Source organism: Humulus lupulus, chromosome X (assembly GCF_963169125.1).
Source record: "Humulus lupulus chromosome X, drHumLupu1.1, whole genome shotgun sequence".
NCBI lineage: Eukaryota > Viridiplantae > Streptophyta > Magnoliopsida > Rosales > Cannabaceae > Humulus > Humulus lupulus.
This window is the reverse complement of record NC_084802.1, coordinates 191,344,555-191,366,494: the sequence shown is the minus strand read 5'-3', so window position 1 is coordinate 191,366,494 and position 21,940 is coordinate 191,344,555. Positions and strand designations below refer to the sequence as shown.

The 21,940-nt window shown below is 36.1% G+C and overlaps 3 protein-coding genes across 4 annotated transcripts; 1 reads left to right on the top strand and 2 right to left on the bottom strand.

Moving 5' to 3' along the window:
• Nucleotides 1–3,236: 3,236 nt before the first annotated feature.
• Nucleotides 3,237–4,373, top strand: LOC133806548 (uncharacterized). Its single transcript, XM_062244637.1, has one exon. It carries the CDS (start codon nt 3,237–3,239, stop codon nt 4,371–4,373), a length of 1,137 nt encoding a protein of 378 aa, XP_062100621.1.
• A 3,629-nt stretch (nt 4,374–8,002) lies between these two features.
• Nucleotides 8,003–9,210, bottom strand: LOC133807269 (pathogenesis-related thaumatin-like protein 3.5). Its single transcript, XM_062245483.1, has 2 exons — nt 8,984–9,210; nt 8,003–8,871 (listed from the first exon to the last, which is right to left on the bottom strand). Exons 1-2 carry the CDS (start codon nt 9,039–9,041, stop codon nt 8,177–8,179), a joined length of 753 nt encoding a protein of 250 aa, XP_062101467.1. The 5' UTR covers nt 9,042–9,210; the 3' UTR covers nt 8,003–8,176.
• Nucleotides 9,211–10,673: 1,463 nt separating this feature from the next.
• Nucleotides 10,674–12,883, bottom strand: LOC133807267 (probable 1-acyl-sn-glycerol-3-phosphate acyltransferase 4). 2 transcript variants are annotated; one of them, XM_062245481.1, is made up of 4 exons: nt 12,566–12,883; nt 11,828–12,408; nt 11,463–11,593; nt 10,674–11,176 (listed from the first exon to the last, which is right to left on the bottom strand). In XM_062245481.1, the coding sequence occupies exons 2-4, from the start codon at nt 12,400–12,402 to the stop codon at nt 10,734–10,736; spliced, it is 1,149 nt and encodes a 382-aa protein (XP_062101465.1). In that variant the 5' UTR covers nt 12,403–12,408; nt 12,566–12,883; the 3' UTR covers nt 10,674–10,733. The 2 variants fall into 2 exon arrangements, with proteins under 2 accessions (XP_062101465.1, XP_062101466.1); XM_062245482.1 differs by having other exon boundaries at nt 11,828–12,405.
• Nucleotides 12,884–21,940: the final 9,057 nt, after the last annotated feature.

Below are 21,940 nucleotides of genomic sequence, written 5' to 3'. Positions count from 1 at the left end.
TTAAGTTTACAACATTAAGTCCATTAAACATCATGATAGAGAAATACTAAGTTTACAAATCCAATCAAATCCAATTGTAATTGAATATCCAATTTTTTATTATTGGATTGATTCGGGGTAATTGGATTGGTTTGGATCTTGAGCAACCCTAAACAACATGATAGAGAAATGCTAAATAAGAACTTACATGTTACAAACATGTAACAAGCTTTTACAGACAACGACAACTATGAATTTACATGTTACAAACCTGTAACATGCTTTTACAGATGCGTAAACCAGTTATATAAAAACATTTTTGTAAACAATATTTATAAATATATAACCAAGTTTTACAGATTTGTAACACAAGTTTTATATTATTGTAGACAACATTTATAGAATAATTCCTTGCTAATTTTTTTTAATTTTGTAACAATGGTTTACATAACTAATTTTATAACTAAAAAAATTATATTTGTGACTAATATTTTCAAAAAGTAAGTTGTAAATTCAGTTAACATATTTGTAACAAAAATATATAAAACTAAGTTTGTAACTAAAATAATATTATAATTAGTATATACAAAAATGTTAAATTGCATTGAACAAGGAACATATATATATATATATTTTAAATTGTAACAATTAATAAAGAAATAGATTATATTGATTAAATATATAATATTTTATGTAAGTATTATACTAATAAAGTATAATATTTATTTAATATTAATAATTATATTTTAAATATTTATAAGTAAAATAAATTTATTTGTAATTATTATTATTATTATCATACCAAAAATATCTATGAACTAATGACTGAAGAGAAAAAGACAAAAAAAATTAAAGTATTGAGATTTTAAAAAAAATATATAATATGAAAATTGTAATATTTGTATTATAGGATTTAATATAATTAAAATAGTTTAAAATATAAGATTAAAATTGTATTGATTTGATTAAAAATATTAAAGTGATTTGATATATAATATTTAAAAAAAAAGAAAGATATGTTAGTTCAAAATTATATATTAATAGGATATAGGTACGGTGAAAAAAAGCATGTGTATATATATGTTAGTTCAAAATTATATATTAATAGGATATAGGTACCACACCCACTAACCACCTCTTGCACTGCCGTATGCCACAAATAAAAAAATACCGTATATTTGAAATATGAAACGGTATAAATATAACATACCGTATATTTCAAATTTTTTTGCCACATGCGGTGATGCGTGTAATTTTCCCATTTATAAATGGATTGATATGATACATTGTTTATTAGGCCAGCCTCAACGCAGTTGCCTTCAAGGTGGCTTGTTGACCATTTTCTGACAACACATTACTTTATGCGTTGGAGGAGTTGAAGCTTGAACAAAATTAAGGCACCGTTGCCACTGTGAGGCAACGGTGTTTTTTTTTTTAATTATATATATATAAATAAAACATTTTACAGATATATATATATATATTTGTTACTGTTTTTTTTACCGTTTATCACATGATTTTTTTTTTATATAAATACTAATTTATTTCATTCAAATTTCACACCATTACATACATCTTCTTCCAAATTATCAATATCACAAAATTTCTTTTCTTACCAATGGATTCCCAAAATTCTCAAAATTTTCCAAATTCTCCAAATACCAACTCCCAAAATCTAAATTTTCAAAATTCATCATTTTCTCCACATACCAATTCCCAAAATCCAAATTTTCAATATTCTCATTTCAATCAAAATTTTCAAAATACTCCCTCTACTAATCCTCAAAATCCAAATTTTCAATATTGTCAATTTAACCAAAGTTTTCCAAATTCTCAAAAATTATCCCATGTCCTCTTACCCTTACCAAAATTTTGGCTCTATTGAGACACCCCAACAAGCTCAATTCTTCACACCAACAAATTCACTACCATATGCATTTCATATGCCTTCCCTACACCAACCCGAAATGGTTTCAAGAAATTATAGGCCAAGTATGGAAAAGTCTAGTATTGATTTGAATCGTGAAACATCATCGACATCTATCTCTGAAACCCAACCTGAACATAGTGTTGAAGGGATGAAAAATGTAGTTCTACACAATGAAGATGAATCAAGGCATAAATGTAAAGTCAAATGGAGCAAGGAAGCCACTATACTTCTAATAAGTGGATGGCTTAATACATCTAAGGATGCCATTGTGAGGAATGACCAAATTTCTACACATTTCTGGGCTCGGATCGCAGAATACTACAACACCAACCAAAAAGGCGAGCAAGTAAGAACTGGAAGGCAATGTAAAGATCATTGGAACAAGATGAATAAAAAGGTGGCGCGTTTCAATGGGTGTTATAAACGAGTACAACAAGCACATCACATTGGTTGGTCTGATAAGCAAATTCTTGAGAATGCACATCAATTGTACAAATCTGAAAATAGCAACTCAAATTTTCTGCTTGTGGACTGTTGAAGATTGCTAAAGGATGAGCCGAAATGGAATACAATGTACCAACCAAAAGGTGGTAAGAGAACAAAGGTGTCAGATACAGGGGCATTTACTTCTTCTTCCAATGCAGACATCAGTGATGATGAAGTACGTGAAGTGCGCCTTACTGGCCAAAAGGCAGCAAAGAGAAAAGAGAAGGAAAAAAAAGACACACATGCTAGATTTATAGAGATTAGTGAACGGAAAGCATCTGCATTAGAGAAATTGGTGGCGATAAAGGAGAAAGAGGCGACGATAAAGGAGAAAGAGGTAGAAGATCATAGGATGACAAAATACATGGATTATCTCATCATGGACACGTCGCATATGACTCTTGAACAAAAGAAAGATCATGAAAACTTGTGTACTTATATTAAGAATAATATCCTGAAGTTGTAATTGCTATGTATTTTTATCAACCGCATTATTATGTATTTTATTTTATTTAAATAAATTATCCTTTATGTTAACGACTACGTTTTAACGGCTATATTTTAACGGCTACATTTTAACGGCTACATTTCAACGGCTATATTTTAATGACTACATTTTAACGGCTACATTTTAACGACTATATTTTAATGGCTACATTTCAACGACTATATTTTAACGGCTACATTTCAACGGCTATATTTTAACGACTACATTTTAACGGCCACCATGTCTATAAATACCAAATTTCAATATTCCTTTTACTCAACTCTCCATTCAATCCTTCATTTTACTCTTTCATTCATCTTTCATTCCCAAATATCATATACTCTAAGTTCAACAATGGATTCGCCAAATTCTCCGAATCCATACGACAATATGAGTCTAGAGGATATCATAATTGCAGAGCGTACTGACGATCAATATTTCAAAGCGCTCATGGATGGGGGTAGCTCAACAAGACAAGGAAGAAAGAGAGCCCACATTGATAGAGGTCATGTAGAAGGACACCAACGTTTGTTCGATGACTACTTTTCTGATGAACCGGTGTATACAGAATATCAATTTCGAAGAAGATTTAGAATGCGTAGACATGTATTCCTACGCATAGTGCAAGCTCTAGAAAATCATTCAGAGTATTTCCATACGAGGTTTGATGCAGTTGGTAGAAGGGGGCTTTCGCCATTACAGAAGTGCACTGCTGCTATGAAAATGTTGGCATATGGAGTGCCTGTCGATTATGTTGATGAGTATGTTCGAATTGGTGAAACTACCACTATTGAATGTCTAGTCAATTTCGTTCGAGGAGTGAATGATATTTTTGGGACCGAATATTTAAGACGGCCCAATGCTGGGGACATTCGTTGCTTACTTCAAATGGGGGAGGTGCGTGGTTTTCCAGGCATGTTGGGAAGCATTGATTGTATGCACTGGGAATGGAAAAATTTCCCAGTTGCATGGAAAGGTCAATTCACGCGAGGTGATCACGGCAGACCAACAGTCATGCTCGAAGCAGTTGCGTCACAAGATCTTTGGATATGGCATGTAGTTTTTGGTGTTCCAGGATCCAATAATGATCTCAACATGGTAAATCAATCCCCAATATTCACTGATATCTTACAAGGGCAAGATCCGAGAGTTGAGTTTACGATAAATGGCACACAATACAACAAGGGGTATTATCTAGCAGATGGTATCTATCCAGAGTGGGGTACATTTGTTAAAACTATCCCACTGCCTCAAGGAGAGAAAAGAAAATTATTTGCCCGATGCCAAGAAGCAGTACGCAAAGATGTTGAGCGAGCATTCAGAGTACTTCAATCTCGTTTTGCTATTGTACGAGGACCAGCACGTTTTTGGCAAAGAGATGTTCTCAAAGATATTATGTATGCATGCATCATATTGCATAACATTATTGTCGAGGATGAATGTAACTCCCACTTCTTTCTACAGATGCATTATAATAATTATGAAAAATAAGAGAATATATTTTATTCATACTTTTGAGTGCATTACAATGTTAATCAAATGCTAGAGCTATTAAGTAAAGTGGAAGGATAACTAATGAATACGCAACTATAATATTCATGGGCATTTCATTAGTATAATACCCATAGAATGATGCTAAATACAAGCAAACAATCACTAAAGTTATGAAAAATAAAGAGAAATTCATGATTTGATGATGAATGTTATCTAGAAGGTTAAGAGATGAAGAAGTTTGCAAGTAAATGGTTGAAAGAACAAGTATTTATAGGACAAAAACTAGCTGTTATGACCGTTGGTGAATAGTGATCCGACCGTTAGAAACAATAACTTGACCGTTGGGGATATAATTGTATTTCTATTGTGGGATTTTAACAATTCTAAGTTGTTGAAGTAACTAACACATGGGAATAATTAATTTATGGATGTTAGAGAAACTTTTTCAGAAAAGTTTGTGAGTAAAAAATGTTGGACTAGGTAATATAAGAAGATTGAGAAATTTTCATTTTTTTTTCATCGGGTACTATTCATAGTGGGTCCCACAATGGGGTCCGCATGGGTCCCACAGCGGGGTCCACCCCATGGTTCCCACATGATGATGCAGTAGTGATACAATGATGACTTTAGCAAACCACCATGCTTATATTTTGAATATTTTATTATTCCACTATGCTTGATATTTTAAATATTTTATTAGCATAGTAACCCAAAATTTTCCTATAAATTGCCCTTCCAAAACTCATCTTGAATCACAAAACCTCATTTTCTTACTCTACCCAAAAATCTTCTTAACACCCTTCTAAAGTTCTAAACCTTGAAGATCTAGGCGAAGTTCTGCCCGAAACGATAGCCTACGAAAACCTTTAGGTAAGCTCTTTCCCGAGCCTTTCATTTAAGTTATTTAGTTATTATATATGTATAGATTATTTTACTATGCCGTTATAATGCCAAAAGTTATATATAGATTATTTTACTATGCCGTTATAATGCCAAAATTTATATATAGATTATTTTACTATGCCGTTATTATGCCAAAATTTATATATAGATTAATTTACTATTCCGTTATAATGCCAAAAGTTATATATAGATTATTTTACTATGCCGTTATAATGCCAAAAGTTATATATAGATTATTTTACTATGCCGTTATAATGCCAAAAAGTTATATATAGATTATTTTACTATAATGTCAAAATTTATATATGGATTATGTTACCATGCCATTATAATGCTAAAATTTATATAGATTACTTTACTATGTCATTATAATGCTAAAATTTATATATATATTATTTTACCATGTCGTCATAATTTACAATGCCAAAAAAAATTGAAATATAAACTATTTTTTTATGTATCGTTATAATAATAAACTTATACAGGCTATGGTCACACTTTGGACTATTTGGACTTTTATTATATGACCTTATTCCCTATTATTATGGACTGATACTATGAGCTGGACATTTCCGTATGACCATGACCACGAATTTTAGACCGGGATCTTGCCATGGACAATTATAGTATGACCATATGCCTGGACATAAAATAAACAATAAAATAAGAAGAAAAGAAAAAAATAGAATAACAACAATTATAAACAAAAATTACATCATGTAGATTTTATGTAAGTTAATAGTTTGTGTTTTTATCAGGAAGCTAACAATTTCGGTTGTTTTATCAAGACGCAAGGTAAGTAGAATCCTCATCTACAATACAAGTCATTTATGTGTCTTATGTGCATGTATATGCTTTATATGTTATCCTGCCAAGTTGTTATGCATAAGTTATTTTTAAGAATGTTATATTTCTTATGCATAAGTACGCTTAATGTTCACAAACAAGTTATTGAAAGCATTAAAGTAGAGGTGCTGCTTGGGAGACCTACGTCCCAAAAATGTAAGGAGGGAGATGTACTTCCCTATATAATGAATGTTTATGAGGGAGAAATTCCCTATTATCATGTTTATGTTCAGGTAGGAATGTGATTCCCTATGTAAGGTCGGCAGCAGCATCCTCTAGGGCCCAAAAGAAAGGAAAGTGAAAGAAAGAAAGAAAATACATAGCATGTTGCACGTTTATTTTAATGCATATGAGGTAGTTATTCTGCTTACTGAGCCTTAGCTCATCAGATAATGTTTTGTATTGTAGGTAAGAGGCCCCAAATATAAATTGTTGATGAGTATACGTGAAGCCAACATGACTGTACATATAGGGCTGACCTGAAGGGAGTGGAGTTCTGCTATGCTATTTTATAAATAAACGAGAAACTTGATTCTATAATTATATTTCATAAAAAGTATTTTTGTGAACTTTATAAATTACTTAAAGCTTTAAAAGTATTTCATGGACTTTGTAATTTACATAAAGCTTTTCAATTTATCGGTTGGATACATCTTCATTTCTATGTTAAGGTGTAGTAACGCTACGAAAATTATTTATAAAAGTATTAAGATTTGTATGTAAGATAAAGTTTTTATTTAGTTGTGTGTATTGTATGGTTTGAAGTTATGAACATTAGTTTATGTATTGTTTAATAAAGTTTTTGTAAATTCAGAATTTCAGTATTGTTATATTCAGGTAAAACTTTGTTTTTAGTTGTGAGGGTTAATACGGTGTTAGTTCTCACAAAAAGAATTCAAAGTGATGTGAAAAATAGAATACAAGGTGTAATGCCAAAGAAAGTAAATTTGATAGATAGAGACTGGTTTGAAAACTTGTAATAGATCTTTTCAGGCCTGTTTGTTTGGTTCTGTATAGGTTGTAATTTGTTTGATTGTTGGGCAATACACGGATCTGATTTACCAAAAAAAAAAAAAAAAAAAAAACTTTGTTTTTACACTATATATATGTATGTTAAGAAATGAGGTCGTTATAATGAAAGAGATGCATATGAGAGTTTGTTTGATTTTAATTATGATGACGGCCCCGCCAACACCCTAATGATTGAAGTATTTCATGGACCTATTTCTGACTTCCCGACAATGCTTCAAAGAAATGTTGAAATTTGTGATAGAAACATTCATCGCAATCTTCAGGCGGACTTAGTAGAACACATATGGTCAAAATTTGGAAATCATTTTAATTAACATTTTTTTAATTATGTTAGATTGATTAATTATGATTATGTAATTTTATAAGTTCTTTTAAATTTCGTCTAATTTAAATTTGATGTAATATTTATTTATATTAATATATGGATTTAAAAAATTTAGTGTGACAATATTTATAACTACAAAATAATATATTAAATAATAATATGTGGGGCCATAGTTGACAACTTTTGGTGTGCCTTAGCATTGGAGCATTTTTATGAAAAAAGTTGCCAAAAGTGATGTGGATGAGAGAGAAAATAAAAAATTATATTTTGGGATGATTTAGACATGTTAAGCCACCATTGGGGTAGCCACCATTGGAATTGCTCTTAAAATGCCATATTCAATTTGTGGCAATTTGAGATGTTTACGACGTGTTTGGAATTGGATCCATTTAATACAAACTAATTTGACATCCAAACCCTTGCAAGAGTAATTTAAACTTATTATTTGTTTTGTATGGGTTTGCCGCCCTCTAACTCTCATCTGTTCCTAATCTAAGAAAACAAAAGGAAGATAAACATATTGTCAATAATTAATTAATTGATCATGCTAATTATCAGATCTAATCCAATGAAAAATAAATATATAAATTAAAACAGTAGCTTAGCTTTATCGATCACATAGGCTCGGAATGCTAATTAAACTCGTACAAACATATAATTTAAGAAAGCCTCATTCCTATAATACGAAGGTTCATCAAACAGATGACCCGGTTGGGCAAAACGTGATCAAGTAATTCGACCCGGAGCAGGTACAGGTACTGGACGCATCGTCGTAAGCGTAACTGTACGCGGTAGGACACGCGCTCTTGAACATGGCCGAGTACTGCGATGGTGAGCATGTTTGTGGCGTCGCGTAGTCTCCGGTGCAGCAAAACTCCGGCGCGTTGAAAGCCGCGCACGCGCTTTTACACGCGATTATCGAACCCGAACCCGAATCCGTGACCCGAAGCTCCGCAGGGCAGTTCCCATTTAAGTCGTTCACGCAGCCGGCGTACTGGCAATCGCCACTTCCTCCCACGGCCTTGACTCCCATCCCGACGTTGTAACCGTCGACGAGGCTGACGTCGTAGAAATCCTTGTCAGTTGAGGCTGACCCGATCGTGAATTCGACCAGGGTGACAGGCGGGGCTCCACCCCCGGTGCATTTTAGCGGGCCACAGTCTCCAGTCTCGCATTTTCCATTACCAGACTCGTCGAAGTTGCATTGAGTCCTGCCCCAGAACCGGCCCGACCAACCCGGTGGTGCTGTGAGATGCACTGACTCACCGGACGGTAAGACGAAACCGCCATCGCCGAGAATCCCCGCTCCGTTTCCCGATAGTGTCCCTGGCCATACTGTGTAGCTGCAATGGTTTTGGAGCGTGAATACAGTTCCGTACCCCACATTTCCTGAAAAAGTATTATAAATAGTCTAGCAGTTACAAAAATAATTAACTCGGAAAAATAATGAAACAAGAAACAAAATGATCTCAGCGCAGTCGTAAGTGAAAAGGGTTTCTACCTAAAGAGAAAAGGAGGAGCAGAAGAAGGTGTAGTAGGGTGGGACTGGTAATGGCCATAAGTGACTTTGGGTGGTGAAGAAGAACGAAGAAGAGTGGATCGACGTTGGACAAGTGGTGGAGACGACGACGACGACGACGATGATGATGAGGAGAGAAGCTGAGAAAATTATGTTTGTAATTGTTTTTGTTGGTGATGCAAGTTGAAATTTGGGATTAGGAGGCTTTTTAACGTTGAAATTTGTGGGGCCTATTAATGGTTATTTAGGCATGTCAACTTCGTCCTATCTATCTTTACGTGATCAATTAAAGTTGTGGGTACCTTTTGTTCCCCTGAAAAATTATTATGATGGTTTTGGAGGGGAAAGGAATATACATAATTTAATTGTGAGAAGGCACTTGTAAACTCTGTTTGGACCACTATTAAGAACTCCAACGTTTTAATTGTCGTACGATATAAAATGATGGTGCTTTTCTCAATGGGGTGGGAAACTTAATCTCAAAATCAAACGGCTAGAAGAAACGGCTAAAACCATATGGTGGCGTGGTGTGTATATAGTATAGATTGAGCAGGAGTGCACGTGACATGGAAGGACGGAACGGAAGTATCACGTCACGTGAGGTGGAGGAGCAAGCATCGTGGCAAACGTCAGCTCGTTCCAAGGCATTTAACACCCACCCACATGCTCAGGCTCAGCGGTACTATTAATCCACTTCTTTAATTTTGTTTATTTATATAATTAATGTATCATCATCTTCATCAATTAATTTGAATTATAATTTATCTATTGACCCGAGTAGAAGTGTTATTGATATGTTTTACATTTTTGCATTGAATATTGATCATGTTTACAAGAAATATTGTTCAATTTTCATCATTATATATATTTATTTATTGGATGGAAAAAATGGAAAGAACCCAATAAACCATAAACAAAGGACATTAATGGAAGTAACAAAGCCGTGGAACGCGTCTCATTTTTGTGTGCTCTTTCATGATTGTGACATCTCGTGGGCTTAATTCGCCAAATTCCACCTAAGAGTTTTATTCACATAACAAAAGTTAACAACTACACACCAATTGCAATTGGACCGTTAATATGATTTAGAGTGGTCCGAACAATTATTGTCGTTTTACTTTTCACTATGATTGTGTGACCTATACTAAAAGTCCATGCAATTTTGGCATTATTAAATATGTAGCAAGAGTTTAGCAGGGGTTAGGTTAAGAGGTGGAAATAGAGGGGTACATAATGTCATAATCTTGTACCTTATAACCTAACTGGTTAAAATCCCCATTAAAAAAAGTCAACAAAAGAAAGGGAGTCAGTCTGCAACACGCAAAGAGAAGTTTGGTTACTATTTCATTTCATGCCTCTTCTCGCTAAAATCGATTTTTCTGATCCTTTCTTTCTTCCTATATATGAATATATTAAAACTTATTGTCATTATTATTATTATATAGCTTGGTTCATGCCTAAACACAGGCTTATTATAATACCACTCCATGTCCTTTTCGCTTGTTGGGAAATATTTAAGCCAATTTAACTAGAAGTGGATCGAACTTTTGGCAGGTATTGAGGTGAAATCTAAAGGGAAAATTCGTGAAAAGGACAATTTATAGATAGAACTTAATTCAGATAATAATCTTACTCTACAGTAAGCCAAAATCAAAGGCAGAGCATTTGTATGTAAGCAGCGGCAACATTTAAGTTTATTTGGCTAACTTTTATTCCATCGATAAGTATATAGTCATTTCTTGTTTTTCTTGAAACAAAACAAAGCTCTAATAGAGCCTAGAAATGGCTTAGGCCGAATGTTCAGATTAGTAGCTGAAGCAAGGTATGCACACGATAAAACAATGTAAATTTTACACCAAACAAATGAAAAGGTAAGGAAACCAAATACGGCAGTCAAAAACATTACAAGCATGAAATTTGCCAAGCACTTGAAAGAAGAAAGTTCATGTTGCGCAACTGGGTCAGGGAAATGGCCCTGAATCTTGAAACTTGAGAGTAACTTGTCCTTTAGCTGGAATGAATTAATTAACCAACCAGTGGAATCGCCCTCAGATGGTGCGATATCTTTAACTGGGATACGCCTAACATGGATGTGAACTTCAGAAGGATCCACCCCAAACACATTGTCTAAGAAAGAAGGGCAATTATTCTTGTAGGCAATAGTCAAATCATAAACTGCAGCATTCAAATTGAGAATTTCAGTACAACCCTTTTGAAAAGAAGTTTTAACCCAAAAAAGAAAAAGAAAAAGAAAAAGAAAAAGAAAAAGACAAAAAGATTGTCCATGCCGTGATGTGGAAAAAATGGACAGAACGAGGATATTAGATCAGTAACCATGCACCAAATAAAATTAGACATATGTTATATTCAAATCTCAAAAGTGTGTCCTTCATGTTTAGTGAGGTGATTAAGACTAATTTGTTGTAATTTTTTCCTTTTTAATATAAAATAGAAAACAAACCTGCATCCAAGGAACCCCTCAAGACCTCTAAGCAAGCGCAAAAACCTTTGGTTTTGGGAAGTAGAACATTGTACAGCACAGGAAGTCCAACTTCTGCAGCAAATTTCTGACTTTTTTTGCTTTTTTGCTCACTGTATTAGAAGCCAAGCAACTAGTTATTATGCTTTGTAAACAAGTAAAGGTAATAAAATATGTTTCCAACCAATATCAATATGGTATGGAACCAACATAAGATTATGCATTGCTAGCTAATTAATTAGTTTAGTATGCAAAACTATGAAAGATTTAGATCCAAGAAGAAGCAAACATAAAAAATAAAATAAAAAATGCATATGTACAAGAGTAAAAAGAAAGAAGGGCAGTACGTAAAATCAGTTCCTTCTGGGAAAATAGCTAGCCATAATGGATCTTGAGCATCAGTAAAAGTGGAAAGCATTTGGCGCAAAACAGGTTCATCCGACTCCCACCTTCTCTCCAGAGGAACAAACTCCAAAACATGAAATCCCCAACCAAACACAGGCAATTTCATCAAGCTGTTCTTGAGGATATATTTGATATGGCCTAGGCACCCTTTTCTCAATGCTAGATCCCATAGGTACATCCAATCAACCTCAGTCCTATGGTTAGCAATGACCATAACACGTTCCTTGGATGGAACAGTATCTCCATAGAAGACAACCCTTGTTCTGTTTACCTTTTCAAACAGAAAAGGCCACAAAGCTAGCCAAAGACTGAACACAAATGATGTTACTTTTCGGCTCCATCGAATGCTCGAAAGCCTCAAGATTACAGCGAATGGAGGAGCAAAGTAGACAAGAAATATGAAAGCAGTGGAAATAAACACCACTAAGCATATCAAACCCCTTATTAGTCTGAATAGGTTCATTGGGCGATGCTTTTTTGAACAAGTATTGGATTTGAGGGGCTTGCAAGTTTCCATCTTCTTCTTAATAAATAATAACAAATTAGCCGCAATGATATGGTGAATTAATACTTACAAGGATAAATAATCCAAACACAAATGTTTATTATATGAACATTTAGATTCAGAACACGTTTGAATATCGAAATTGAACGTAAAAAATCGAGATGGTTTTACGTACCTGGGTTTTGATCAGAGTGCGGTTAGGTAACGAGTTACGAAATAGAAGGGGAATTGGAATTGGCTATTCTGAGATTTAATAAGTTTTATGAAATGGACCACTCTGTATGTGTGTATGGTAACGGCAGTGGCCTAATGGCACAGCACAAGTACGAATCTGAGAGATTTGGATTCTGCCTTTCTGGTGGGATTGGGATCACATACGCACGGGTGCACCCATTCTCACCATGCGAGTAGTTAAAAAAAATCATAGAGATTGAATCCAAACGAGTGTCACAATTTAACGATTGGTTGCAATTGCTTTTACGCAATTTGTTAGGTCATTATCCTGGTCTATTCATCATTAATCAACCAACCAACCAACAAATCCCACAACAAAACTAATCCCACAACAAGAGAGGTCACACTTTGATTGGAGGGGATTGGAGGGAGTGAAAATGAATAAATAAGAATGGGAATAAGAATGAAAAAATGAATAAGAATGAAATAAAATAAAAATTAATATGAATCAATATTTTGTAACAATATTGTATTGGAATGATTTTTTCTACCGAAATGGCAGAAAAGCTATTTCATTCAAATGACATTCCAGTACTCAATGCAACTGAACAAAAAATGAAATAAAATTGATTTATTTCCATTCCATCCCATCACCCCAACCAAACATCACTATGATTTTTAAAAATAATATATTTGGAGAAAATAATTACAAAAATAATTATTCATACAATGACAAACTTATGATTTTTATTCTGTGGGGACTTGGAATAAAAATTATATTTATTAATTAATATTAATAAACATAAAAATTATAGTTATTTTTAGAATTTTATATATTTTGTGTGAGCTTAATTATTATATAAAAAAAAAAATTTGGGTGTTTTTTTGTTAACATTTGTTAAAAATTAATAATTTAAAAAATGTAATACGGATTTTTAAATATAAATTTATTTTAGTGAGGGGGCTAAGCCCCTGTACCTTCTCAATTGGGACTGTCGCTGTATGTATATATTTTACAAAACTATAATGCGGCAAAATTGTAAATATGGAGTGACAAATACAATTTTTTTAAAAAAATAATATTTACAAAAAATAGTTACAGAAATGCATTTGTGTAAACAACATTTGCAGACAAATTTGAATTTATTTTTTTTGTGACAAAAATTTATGGAACTAATTTTGTAACTAAAAAAAATATATTTTTATAATTAACATTTACAAAACTAATTTGTGAATTTAGCTAAATATTTTTGTAACAAAAGTTTACAAAAACGCTAGATTTCATTAAACAACTATATCTATAACGAAAGTTTACAAATTAAATTACTAAATCTCAAACAAAATATCATGTTCTCCACCTACAGTAATCGACAACGAACACATCTGGGCAGCACGTGTCGTGTAGGTCTAGTTGGTGATGGGCGACCATGGAAGAAAGAAGATGAAGCACTGGTTGGCATTGGTTGACCATGGAAGGAAGGAAGGAAGAAAGAAGAAGAGGAGGAGGAGGAGGAGGAGAAGAGATGGGGAAGACGTACTTATCGTATATTTAAAAAAAAATCAATTTAGGTTGAATTATGTAATTTTTCCTATAACTAATTTGTATAAGGGCTCCTTCATTAGCTTTTAGGCCGACATAATTGGGTTGTCAAATTAGCCTATCTCATGAGTCCAAATATTTTTTTTTAATTTTTATTTTGAGAAGTTAACATTATGAGAAAAATAAAGAAAGTTTCCGTATTTATGGGAAAAAAAAATAATTGCACAAAATATGGTAACAAAGTGAGAAAAAAAAATGGAAGGTCCATAAACTTAGAAAACAATTACCATAAAAAATTTCAAAAATTCATGCAAAAGTGTTTGTTGGGGTTTTATGCCCTAATTAAAACCCAATTTTTTTGTAATCTTATTTTATTATTAATAAAAGAATAGAAATTATTTTTGGCTTGGTCAATCACTTTGCTCATGTTACACCCAAATTTCGAGGATGAATAAATGAACTTTAAAATGTAGGCTCGAAAAGCGTAAGCTCGAAAATAACAAGCAGTGGCTGAACACTTGTACAAATTTGCATGATTCTTGACTTGTTCTTGTTGGTGATCGAGCACAAGTTTAAAAGGTTCGAGCTTAAGCTTGAAGCTCGAAAGAAAGAATCTTCTCTGACGCATCTGGATGGTATTCGAGCCTTAGTTGCAAGCTCGAAGATATTGGTCTCCGAAGATTGAGTTCGATGAAACCACCAGCTGAGGAGGGGCTGACCGAAATAACAAGCTCGAATGTATGCCAATCTCGAAAGCCCGTTAACTTGGCAGTCGAGGTCAGCAACGCGTTTTCCATACAACAACTGTTAGGAGATCCATATTCTCTAGGTGTTATCCCCAAAAATTGGATATCGATGACGTGATAATAGAGGTGACAAGTGGCAGTACATGGTTCATAAAAGACACATTAAATAGTCAATAAATACATTGACTCCTCAGAGTTGTGATAAAGTGACCCGGTAGACTGATGAAGAGTTTTGACTGCTTGAGAGGTGTCACGTCCAAGCCAAGTGCATCCGAGGAGAGCCCAAGGGGCGTGGTCGGACTTTGGTCCGAGGAGAGCCCAAGGGCGTGGTCGGACTTTGGTCCGAGGAGAGCCCAAGGGTGTGGTCGGACTTTGGTCCGAGGAGAGCCCAAGGGGCGTGGTCGGACTTTGGTCCGAGGAGAGGCTAAGGACGTGGTCGGACACATGTTCGAGGAGAGACAAAGGTCTGGTCCTTATGCGTATGTACAACAAGTGCATGGTTGTCCAAATAAAGAAATGGCATGCTAGAGGAGAGTGCCATGTTAGACGAGAGACATGGCATGCTAGAGGAGAGTGCCATGTTAGAGGAGAGACATGGCATGCTAGAGGATAGTGCCATGTTAGAAGAGAGGAGTGCATGCCCTATCACCATGCACATGTCCGACCAGCAAATGCTTGTCCTACCAGCAAGTGTATGTCCTACCACTATGCACATGTCCGATCAGCAAATGCTTGTCCTACCAGCAAGTGTATGTCCTACCAGCACTTGCATATGTCCAGCATGCATGTGTCCGACCAGCACTTGCATGAGTGGTCAGTAGGAGATATGGGTCGACCAGATAGAGGAGGACTAAGTCAAGATTCCCAGAAACGGCTTCAACAAGAACCGGTCTTGGTATGCGTGGGAATCTCTCATTCTTCCCACAAATTGGGGGTTTTGTTACATTTTGAATGTTTTTTGTAATTTAAATGTAATAAATATAATAAAATATCCTGATTCTAGGGGATATCAGATGTATGATCCTAAGCCTATAAATATATGGCTTATGGGATCAGAAAGGGCTCTCTCCTTCTTTTGAAACTTTTGGGAAATTTTGGGTCTGAGTTTTCTAGAGAGAGAAAGTGCTTGTATCTAGAAAAATTATTGTATTCTTGCAATCTGTACTAAAGAAACTCAGTTGGCTCAGTTCATCTGATCTTGAGTACAGATCTATAAATCACAACTCTAAGTGGATTAGGCTATTACCAACATATTGGGGCTGAACCACTATAAAAATTGCTGTGTTATTTACTTTCTGTTCAAAAACCGTCTGTGTCGTTTTATTTCTCTTGAAGGTTTGTCGTTTTTGACGTTCTCACGTCGTTGGCCAAAAACGCGGTCAACACTAGGGATTTATTGTTATCAAATAATTAAATCCCAATTATCATGGGATATTATGTCTTTAATGTATTTAGTTACATTTATTTCAGATTAGAATAATCAATTGTAACTTCCCTGAATCTGGGGAAGAGATTCTTCCAACCAGGCCTATAAATAGCCTGGTATTTTTCATTTGTAGACATGCACAATATTGTACTGGGAATACTTTGTTGAATTGCTTTGAGAAACCTTTGAGAGAGTATTACGAATCAATAATATTGACTCGTGGACTAGGCAGATGTTAACTGCTGAACCACGTAAAAAATTCTACTGTTCTTTTCTTCTTTTTTGAATCTTTGTTTAGTGCTCTTCAGATTTAAGTTGACGAAAAATGATGTCAATAGTTTGGTGCTTTCGTTGAGAGCATTAAGCAAATCCTTGGATTGTTTAGTCAAAAACCTCTTGCATTACTAATGGCCACTGCGAACAACCCAGGAGCTGGTGGGCGACCATTGCCCCAAATACCTGAGGAGCAAACTCCTCACACTGAAGATTACCCACGGAGGCCTGGGAAGCAACCAATGACAGACCACGGCCTAGACGAGGGGAGTGCATCATCTGACTCCCGGGGGCTGCCCACTCCCAGACTTGACGAGGACCTCTATTATAATCTTGAGAGGTAAATTCCCATTGTGGAACTGGAGAATCGCCAACTACGTCAGCAATTGGAAGAGGCCACAAGGCACAGTGAAGAATTGGCCAAGCAGGCCACTGAAGTCCAAGCACCACCCCGAAGGCCCAGAGGACATCCCTGCGGGCATGACCGCCAAGACGGCCGAACAAGGGGCTTAGCAGGCCCAACTAAGGCCCAAAGCAAACACTGGCGATGAACGCTCTGGAAGGAATATTCAAGCCAATACTACTGGCAACCCGACCGCGGAGGTAAGTGCAGGAACATGGAATAAACGAGCTCCCCCAGTAGCTCAGAGTTCTAACCCTGAATCTATGAAGAATAACACAGATTCAGTCCGGGCCAATTCTAGGCCTTCCAGGCCCAACAATGGGAGCCACCACCATCGCCTATAAGGCATCCCCATATCCTATAAGACACCCCTCACCACTCTGATAGGCACCCCAGCCAGCTCCTCATAGGAACCGAGCAGGAGAGCTTGCACCACAAAGGCCATCTCTCAGTGGCAGCCGAGATGGGAATCGTCGAGCTCGACCTGGACACGGGGGCGAGCGAGAGGCGACCCGAGGACATAGGGCTGCCCAACCATCAGGAAGCCACATGTCAATATCGCAAACAACTGGAGTAAGAGGGCCGATGGAAGATCTACCTCGCAACCATCGAGTCCATCAACAAGAAAGAAACGTTAGTTTTATGAGTGGGAGCTTAGACCTCACTAGTTATGTAAGTGTATATGATACCGAACCCAGGAATATTGGGAATTATGGAAATAATCCTGATCTTCGAGTTCATCTGAACTAGAACCAGGGGTAGACCAATCTCGTGAACCTCGATTAACGCAATCATCTTAACAGCCGAAAGGAACCTGTGCAGCCAGTATATGGGAATAACCCTCTGCCGGGGCAGGGAGATGGAGTTTTTATAAAAAATAACCAACTACCCAGGTACAAGCTCAACCTCTAGTGGACTTGGTCCAGGTGAGAATTAATCAGCTCGAAAGAATGTTCAAGCTCCAAAAGGATGAAAGGAACAGGGATAAGGCTGACAACTTCGATGAGGAGCTCGAGCCTTTTGCTCCACATATTTCCAACACACCATTCCATTATGGGTTCAAGATACCCCACATAGCTCCATTTGATGGGAACTTAGACCCATACAACCACCTGAGCACATTTAATACTATCATACGAGCCAACAACATTGGCTACGAGCTCAGGTGCATGTTATTTCCAGCCACTTTGATAGGACCAGCAAAAAACTGGTTTGAAAAATTTAGAAGACATCCGATCTCGTCTTGGGATTAGTTGGCGAAGGAATTCAAAAAATAGTTCAAAGCCATGGTAGGCGTCAGACCCGAAGCCTAGACATTGCCTTCCCCAAAAAGAAATCCAAACCCACCACTGCCCCACCAAAAGCCCCACAAATTCCCACTACCCCATTACTCTTGCCTTCCCCAGCAACTATAAGTGATCCTACCCCCACCATCACTACCCCACTAGCCACTAAATCAACACCAACCCGATCCAAATCCAAAAGAGCCACCAAACCCGCATCAGCCGCACCTCCTCCCAAGAAACGAAAAACCTCCACTACCACCAAATCTGCCTTCCAGCCAACACCCAGTGCTGTATCGGCCCCATCCACCAAGAAAAACTCGGTCCCTTCAGGTCCCACTAAGAAGTTTGTTATGAGTCCATTAAGACCAAGAAGCTGCTCCCAGAAAAAGGATTCTTACCCACCACTGTTGAGGTGCCAGAATTCATCAGTAGTGTCATTGAGTAGCACAATTGGGAGGTTTTCTGTAAAAAACCGAAGCATGCTATCATCCCATTGGTGTGAGAGTTTTATGCCAACATAGCCTCCTCTGAGAATTCTGAAGTGATTGTTCGAGGCAAGGTTGTCTCCTTTTCTGGTGAAGCTATTAATTCACTATTTGGGTTGGCCAGTGTTGAGTGCGCTGCATATAATGAGATGGTCTTGTCCCCTACACCAGACAATTTTGACAAGGCACTGCAACATGTCGCATCTCCCGGCGCTCAGTGATGTATCTCTTCTGGTGGTGTGCGCACTTTATTGCACACCTCTATTTTGCCCGAAGCTGGAGTGTGGTTACATTTTCTCAAATGCCGCTTGCTGCCTACCACACATGACACTACGGTGTCCAAGGAACGGGTACTTCTATTATACTGTATGCTGGCTGGTTTGAGTATTGATGTGGGAAAGTTGATCTCCAGGTAGATTGTTAGTTGTGCCAAGAAGAAAAAGGGAAAGTTGTTCTTTCCATCACTCATCACACAAATGTGCATTCGAGTTGGGTGCCTTCTGCCTCCACCGAGGATGTACTCTTTGAGCGCCGAGACATCGACTTCACCATCACTAGTCAGAGTTGCGCATTTGCCTCAGCAGCTGGCCCATCCACCATGCCTCCACCAGCTCCACCCCTTGCTCCTGCACTCATCGACCTCATTGCTCAATAAAGGGAACTTCTTGGGCGACTGGTGTCCCTTGAAACTCAGCAGCACGACTACTGGAAGTACGCTAAATAGTGGGATGCCGCGTTCATCAAGTCCCTTCAGCAGAACTTCACCAAACCAACTACTGCATTTCCAGTGTTCCCCAACTCCATTTTGGAAGCTTGGACCGCTCTGGTTGTTCATGATGACCCTATTCCTTCGGATACTGATTCCGAGGAATAGGCGCGGGGAGCCTCTTTAACCTACCTTTTGATCTGTATTTAATATTTTGTACTTAATTTCTGTTTTGAACTATCTTGTTGTTTACTTTTCGTTGTCTATTGTTTTGTATTTCTTCTATGTTGTCTTGTTGATTGTTGTGTTCTTGTCCTGCTGTTTAATTAATCTTTTAAGGATACTCTTTGCTTTTGTTAGTGTTTAACTAGGCGGCTCGATGACGACTTTGCAACACTTTAAAAAAAACTTTTAAGCTGAATGTCTTTCTTTCTCAAGTTTTAAACTAAATTCTTTGGGTGTGAATGTTGCTAGCAATTGATTGATGAGAGTGTTTCTCTTTTTAGTATGTGCATAGCTTGATTAAACAATTTTGAGACCCTAGAAAGAACTAGTTTCTTATGAGAGCTTAAGTTTCTAGAATTACTTAGTGATTCTCCTTGAGGCGAAATCCTAGACAACACCACACCGATGACGTGATTTAGGCCATCTTTGGACTGTTTGAGCCTTTGAAGCCTACCTTGTATCCATATTTATCCCTAGTCACCCCATTGAACTTAAGTGTCACTTTTCTTTCTTAGCCACTCATTAGCCTAGCTTTATATATATATATATATATTAATATAAACCCCTCTTTTCACCACACCCTTTTAGCACCTTGATCTTTATAAGATTTATTTGTTGTGCATTTTAGGGGGTTGAGAGGAATTGATTGTGAGAGAGAAAATTGGGTGAGCGTTTTCCTTTTCTTCTTTTGCTTGTTTTCACCATTGGGGACAATGTTGATTTTAAGTTTGGGGGGAGAGTGTGTTCTCAAGAACATCCAAAAAAAAAGAAGAAAAAAAAATTAAAGAGTGCACTCCCTTGCATCAAAGCATCTAAAATAAAATAAAAAGAAAGCAAAAAGTATGTATATTTGTAAATGAGTTTGGGGGTGTAACTCTTCAAATAAAGGAAAAGTTGTTTTAGTTTTTGTCTTTGTATGTTAGTAATAAATATTACATTATTTTATAATATAATGTAATATTATACTATATTATAATATAATGTTTTAGATTAAATAAATGTGACAAAATGTGTCACATATTGTAACATATAATAGAGAATTACAATATTTAGATATATGAGATATATCCAAATAATGTAACATATTTGGTGTTACAAATTTGTAACTTCCAAATATTACCCTTTATTGTGTAAATTTGTTGTTACACAATATTGAGATGAATTTCATAAAGCCATATGTGATATGGCTGTTAGAGATATGATTTTAACCCCTATAATGTGTTTTGTGAGTTACAAAATCATTTGGGAGGGTTTGGAGCCGTTTGGAAAAACAACACATTTTTTAGTGTTGAAAATGGTCGGTGGCCGCGGCCTGTGGGACAGAGGCTAGTGGCCGCGGCCACAGGCTAAAAACTGACCAATTTTTCAGTTTTTTCAATCTTTGTTGAACGGCTCAAAAAACCCAAATAACTCCCAAATCTCATTTTTAATTCCATATTAATCCAATTAAACATTGGTAACAGCCATGGGGGTTGGTGGAATTTGAAATTCAAAGGGTGTCTCTAAACTCTATAAATAGGAGCCTATAGCTCACTTGTAAGACACAATTTTTCTATCCATTAGAGCACTTGGCTAGAAACACCTTGAGGCTTGATAATTCCAGAAAGCTTTTCCTATAATCTGTGAGAGATCCCTTAGTGCTTGAGTTAGGGGGAAATAAGCTTTTGGACAAAGGTTTCAAACCTTGTTCAAGTTGGTGATCCCCAACACTCTTCACTTTGGTTGTGTGAGTGAGAGTTTATTGTTTTTGTTCTTGTTCTTATTTTCTTCTACTTGCTTTTCTACTATTTCTTCTTGTTCTATTTACTTGTACTTTTGTTTAAGAGTTGTAGTCCTTTTATTTCCTTTTGTTCAAATACTTATAATTTATTTGTATCTTTTGTAATAGAGTTGTATTTTCTATTTCTATCATCTTACATCCCCTTCTCTTTTTATTTGTAATTTTTCAGTTATAGAGTTGTAACTCTTTTTTTTTTTTTTTAAATCAATCATTATTTATGTGTAATATATTGCATAGAGTTGTAATTTATTATCATTTACATTGAGGCAAATAAATATTTTCCTAACATTCAAAAGCTTATTTCTTGTTTGTTTCAATGAAAGGTGAGACCATCAAGATCATGAACCAAGACCTAGTGAGGTTGGATAGGTTTGATGGATCCAATTTCACTAGGTGGCAAGACAAGGTGAAATTCCTTTTGACAACACTCAAGATAGCCTACATCCTTGAGTCATCCTTGACACCTTTAGCCGAGCCATCCGACAAAGACACTCCCGAGGAGGTGG

Excerpts from the sequence above, each read along its gene's own strand:
- LOC133806548 (XM_062244637.1), top strand. The coding sequence starts at position 3,237 with ATGGATTCGCCAAATTCTCCGAATCCATACGACAATATGAGTCTAGAG.
- LOC133807267 (XM_062245481.1), bottom strand. The coding sequence starts at position 12,402 with ATGGAAACTTGCAAGCCCCTCAAATCCAATACTTGTTCAAAAAAGCAT. Across the intron at positions 11,594-11,827 it reads CCAGAAGGAACTGATTTTAC|TGAGCAAAAAAGCAAAAAAA; the intron begins GTACTGCCCTTC and ends CTTCTAATACAG. Across the intron at positions 11,177-11,462 it reads GAGGGGTTCCTTGGATGCAG|TTTATGATTTGACTATTGCC; the intron begins GTTTGTTTTCTA and ends TGAATGCTGCAG.
- LOC133807269 (XM_062245483.1), bottom strand. The coding sequence starts at position 9,041 with ATGGCCATTACCAGTCCCACCCTACTACACCTTCTTCTGCTCCTCCTT. Across the intron at positions 8,872-8,983 it reads GCTCCTCCTTTTCTCTTTAG|GAAATGTGGGGTACGGAACT; the intron begins GTAGAAACCCTT and ends ATACTTTTTCAG.